At 34.1% G+C, this 4,510-nt stretch overlaps 1 protein-coding gene across 1 annotated transcript; it reads right to left on the bottom strand.

Moving 5' to 3' along the window:
• Positions 1–1,339: 1,339 nt before the first annotated feature.
• On the bottom strand, positions 1,340–4,253 carry LOC137723528 (axial regulator YABBY 1). The gene is made up of 7 exons (XM_068462731.2): positions 3,908–4,253; positions 3,643–3,810; positions 3,297–3,420; positions 2,318–2,366; positions 2,032–2,107; positions 1,819–1,893; positions 1,340–1,673 (listed from the first exon to the last, which is right to left on the bottom strand). Exons 1-7 carry the CDS (start codon positions 3,998–4,000, stop codon positions 1,602–1,604), a joined length of 657 nt encoding a protein of 218 aa, XP_068318832.1. The 5' UTR covers positions 4,001–4,253; the 3' UTR covers positions 1,340–1,601.
• Positions 4,254–4,510: the final 257 nt, after the last annotated feature.

Raw genomic sequence — 4,510 nt, 5'->3', positions numbered from 1 at the left:
ACCTTCACATATATTATGAAGAGTAAATTGTAGCAATGATCACTCAACTAAAAATCCATTACCATTGGTCCCTCCACTCATCAAAATGTGTAGCTATAGTCTTTTTCATCAACTTCGTCAAAATTTTGTTAAAATGAGTTATGTTGGAAAGACCATTACCACAATTAGGGTCCCTCAACTCATCAAAACATGTAGCTATGATTATTTTCATCAACTTCGTTAGAATTTGTCAAAACGAGTTATGTTAGAAGGACCATTGCTACAATTGGGTTAAAGTTGAGGGATCATTGCTCCAATTGGATTAAAGTTGAGAGATCATTTCTCCAGTTGGATTAAAGTTAAGTGACCAATGGTAATGGATTTTTAGTTGAGTACCATAACTGCACGTTTTGATGAGTTGAGGGACCATTACTCCAATTGAGTTAAAGTTAAAAGATCATTGCTACAATTTACTCTATTATGAAAGCCATACATTGTCATGCTAGTTCTTAAAAATTTTCAACAAACGTGATATTTTTTCTCTAAAATTTCAAAACTGGACATATGATCTTTTTATTAACTTAAGGGCCATTTAACCATTTCATTTTCAATTTTTCAATTTTGTTTTCATTTTTTATGAAAATTTTAAAAAAATGAAAGCTTGTTTGGTAACTAGCTGAAAACAAAAACCTGAAAACTATTTTCTTTAGTTATTAAATGGGGCCTTGAGTTTAAGTTTTTTATTTTTATAAAATTGAAAACTAAAAATTGAAAATTGAAAACTGAAATCTCTTTTATATAAATCTGCCCTTTAGTTAAACGTCTTGCCGTGAAAACATATCATTTCAACAGCAATATCCTTGCTTTACATGGCATCAAGTTAAACAGATTCAAAGTCCATTTACATTGGTCTGACTCGAATTAAGTTCATAACTTCATGCCAATTCGAACACATTAATAACGTCGGACATTAATTATATTTATGGGATTTCCAAGAGGCATCATGCATGCAAAACTGCATTTGTGCAGAGGTTAAGAAAGCAAGACAAAGTAAAACTAATAACTAATGCATTCAAGAGATTTTCTAGCTCATATTCACTCTTCCATATCGTGTGTATATATATGAAAAAATGCGTGATCATGCTAATTAACGTGTGTTTGTGTGACATGATAATATATAGATTAGAAGAGGGAAATGTGATTTACACTCTAAAAATATTATCATGCAACTTAAACGTATAAAATAAGTGCAAATTTATATCTTTTTTAAAGTACTAATAACATTTCCTAAATAAAGGGGATCTTAGGAAAACAAACAACATAAAAATCGATTTTAAAATAAACAAGGTGCACGAAAAAGTGGTGGTTTGATCATCAGCACCTAGCTACCGATACTGGTGTCCAATATTATCATAACATAATAAAGGATAGGGTCTTCAAAATTCAAGGGTTCTGCTTAAGCAAAGTTTAGATATTAAATCTTAAAACTACATCTAACCCGGTTATCAACATTAAAAAGATCTCTAGCTAGAGTCCGTAGGCATTATCACAATTAAGCATTTGGACCTTAAACATTTCTCCCACCATCACAAAGACATCAAGCTGCAGCTTGAAACTCTAATTTAGTAAGGGGAGACACGCACATTATTAGCTGAAGAGAAAAACCCATCTTTCATCAGAACATCCTCTCCTTCCTGCACAAACCCAGTTAAAACCACAACGTTAGTATTAAATTATATTTTAAAAATAATGTTATTAATTAGTTAATCTTGCTAGCAAATTAATTATGCTACAAAAATTAGTAGAATGGGTTAATAGTACTGCATGGGGGGTGGTAACCTGCTGGCGAATGGTTGTCTTCTTCACAGTCTGGTCAGGCATAAGACCAAAGTGAATGTGTGGAAAGTGAGCCCACTGACAAAAAGAAAGGCAAAATTTAAGATGTTCACATATCAAAGGACCCCACACAACAAGGACTAGTTTTATGCTAAATCCAAAAACCCTAATTTGTTAAAAAAGGAATAACCCTAAAATATTATTAAACAATTTTACATTCTTGGCAGCTGCACTGAAGGCTTCTCTATGTGATATATCAGGATTCACAGACTTGATGCGTTGGATCTCGTCCCTGCATGGATACACATTCAGATGAATCGACCATTCATATATTTTGCATCAATTTTGGCAAGTTTATAAATCAATTAATTAATAACAATATATTCTATATTTTCCTCTGGTCAAGTAATAACTATATATACTTTATGTTATTATTAATTTATTTACGTGTGTTTGTCTGTGAGAGAAAGAGAACTGAATGACAGTTGACATGATTACTCACTTGATGAAACGGTTGTATGCAGAGGGGACTCTCTGTCTCTTCTCCGAGGCTGGGCATGGCATGCACAGGCAGACAAACAAGCAGAGAGAGGGAGGGAGGGAGGGAGGGAGGGGGAGAGAGAGAGAGACATTCAAGTTAAATTAAATCATATTTCTTAATTAGAAAATCATAATAAAACTTAATAATAGGTAGGGGGTATTGATCTATTTATTGGGTCTTTCGCCAAACCCTATCTTGCATGTACTATCACTTCATTAGTTAGCTTTTCTCTCTCTCAGTCTAAATGTTATGCAATTTGATCATCCATCCATCTAAAGTGTTTTTTTTTTTTTTTTACTAACCATGATTGGGGAGGAGATCGAAGGTAGTCCAACAATCTTTACCATCTACATTCCGGGGGGCCAATTCCATTTTATGATGTTTCTTTGTCATAAGGACTTAAAAAACATAGTTAATTAATATGTTAAGAAGGCACAGTAACATTGTACATGTATATGGCCTCTATGTTAAAAAAATTTCAAGGTGCAAGATAAAAAAGATGGGGGGAAATAATTGTCAAGAAGGCTTTAAAACAATCTGAGCTTGCCCTCCTTTGGTTAATATATTCATTTAATCACTAAAAAGAAGATACTAATTTGTTGGTATGGAGAAGGACTGTCATGAAATTCTAAGAAGAATTCTGCATTTGTTAGGTTTTGTTGAAAAAAGAAGAACGTATTGGGGTATAATATCAAAGTTGACTACTATATAGATAATGATAGTGCATAAAAGGAGTTGGTTATGATCTTTTCTCCACCACCAGATATACAGAAGGACCTTTGATCATATATATATATATATATATATATATATATATCAGTATACTTCAAGGATTCAGAGGAAACGATAAATCAAAAGTGGCCGAGTTATATCTTTTTCATCACCGAAAAATAAATGAGTTTCCTAAGGCATATATGTGTATTGTCTGTGAGTTACTTACGTCTGTTAATGACTGGGGGCGTTGGAAAATGTTCATCAGCTCCACCTCTTGGTGTTGCAGCAAAGTCATTCACATTTGTCTGGTTAACCAGAAAATTTGGGGTCGGAACATTTGGAATCTCTTCCTGCAACCTCAAGTAGAATATATAAGATTCATTTGAAATTAAAATATAAACATACAATACTTAATAGGGTCAGAATAAGAGGGAAATAATTTCCGTACACCCCTTCTCCCTTAATACTCCTTTGATTTGCTCAATTCAAAGGGAAAAAATGAACCTTTACCAAAAATGACAAAGAAATCACTTCCATAATAAAATTAAGCAACAGATAACTGTTTTAATTACCAGAAGATTAAGGGAATTGTTAGGGGAAGAAAAAAAAGAGTGACCAAGATGATGAAACTGATTTGAGGAAGGCAGAAGCTGCCCACGCATGTTCACTGGCAGCAGATTGGTGCAGTGCCCACATCGCACCGTCACAGTCTTGAACAAACTTGTGCAAGGAACACTCACCTAGTTAAGAATTAAAGAGAAGATATACATAATTCTGGAAAAAGGTACTCAAATATCAAATTATATACTAATACGAAGAGAGTATATATAAAGATACCGCAAGGACAGTGTCGCAAATGTTGCAATGGACATAACAGAGCTGCTCGGAAGGAGGGAGGTGGTCGAGGGACAAGGTTGAAGAGGATGACATGATCTTTTGGATGTGATTCCTCTTTTTCTTATATATAAAAAAAAAAAATTCTTTTTGATTGATGATTGGTCTTTTGATGGTTTGATTGATTGATTGACGGATGACAGCTTAACCACCACCTTGGATCTATTTTTTTCTTTCTTTGAATATGAGTTTTGTGTGAAAGAAAGATAAGAGAGAGAGAGAGATAGGGAGAGAGGGAGAGGGGGAAGGCGATATATTTGGTCTGGTAGATATAAGAGAGGGCTATTGTGGGATAAAAGAGTGATATGAGACCCTTTAAATTCTCTTCCTGGTCATTGGTGTGCCCCCTCTATCCTGCCCCCCATCCCTGTTTATCCATGACCACCATGACCACTTGTATGCATGTTACATGCTTGACATACATACATACGATCCATGCATGCGTACATTCATGACAGTTACCATATGAATGAGTACCAACAAAACTTGTGCCTAACATGTGCATGGTGTTAATTATAGGATATATATGATAAACACGTGTATATG

This window comes from Pyrus communis, chromosome 4, assembly GCF_041283825.1.
Source record: "Pyrus communis isolate YQ-2024b chromosome 4, ASM4128382v1, whole genome shotgun sequence".
NCBI classification, from domain to species: Eukaryota; Viridiplantae; Streptophyta; class Magnoliopsida; order Rosales; family Rosaceae; genus Pyrus; species Pyrus communis.
This window is presented reverse-complemented; position numbering and strand designations above follow the sequence as displayed.

Bases quoted from the DNA above. Each gene is read 5' to 3' on its own strand.
- LOC137723528 (XM_068462731.2), bottom strand. From the start codon at position 4,000: ATGTCATCCTCTTCAACCTTGTCCCTCGACCACCTCCCTCCTTCCGAG. The intron at 2,108-2,317 runs GTGAGTAATCAT...GTATCCATGCAG, and splicing joins GCATACAACCGTTTCATCAA to GGACGAGATCCAACGCATCA. The intron at 1,894-2,031 runs GTAAAATTGTTT...TCTTTTTGTCAG, and splicing joins TCAGTGCAGCTGCCAAGAAT to TGGGCTCACTTTCCACACAT.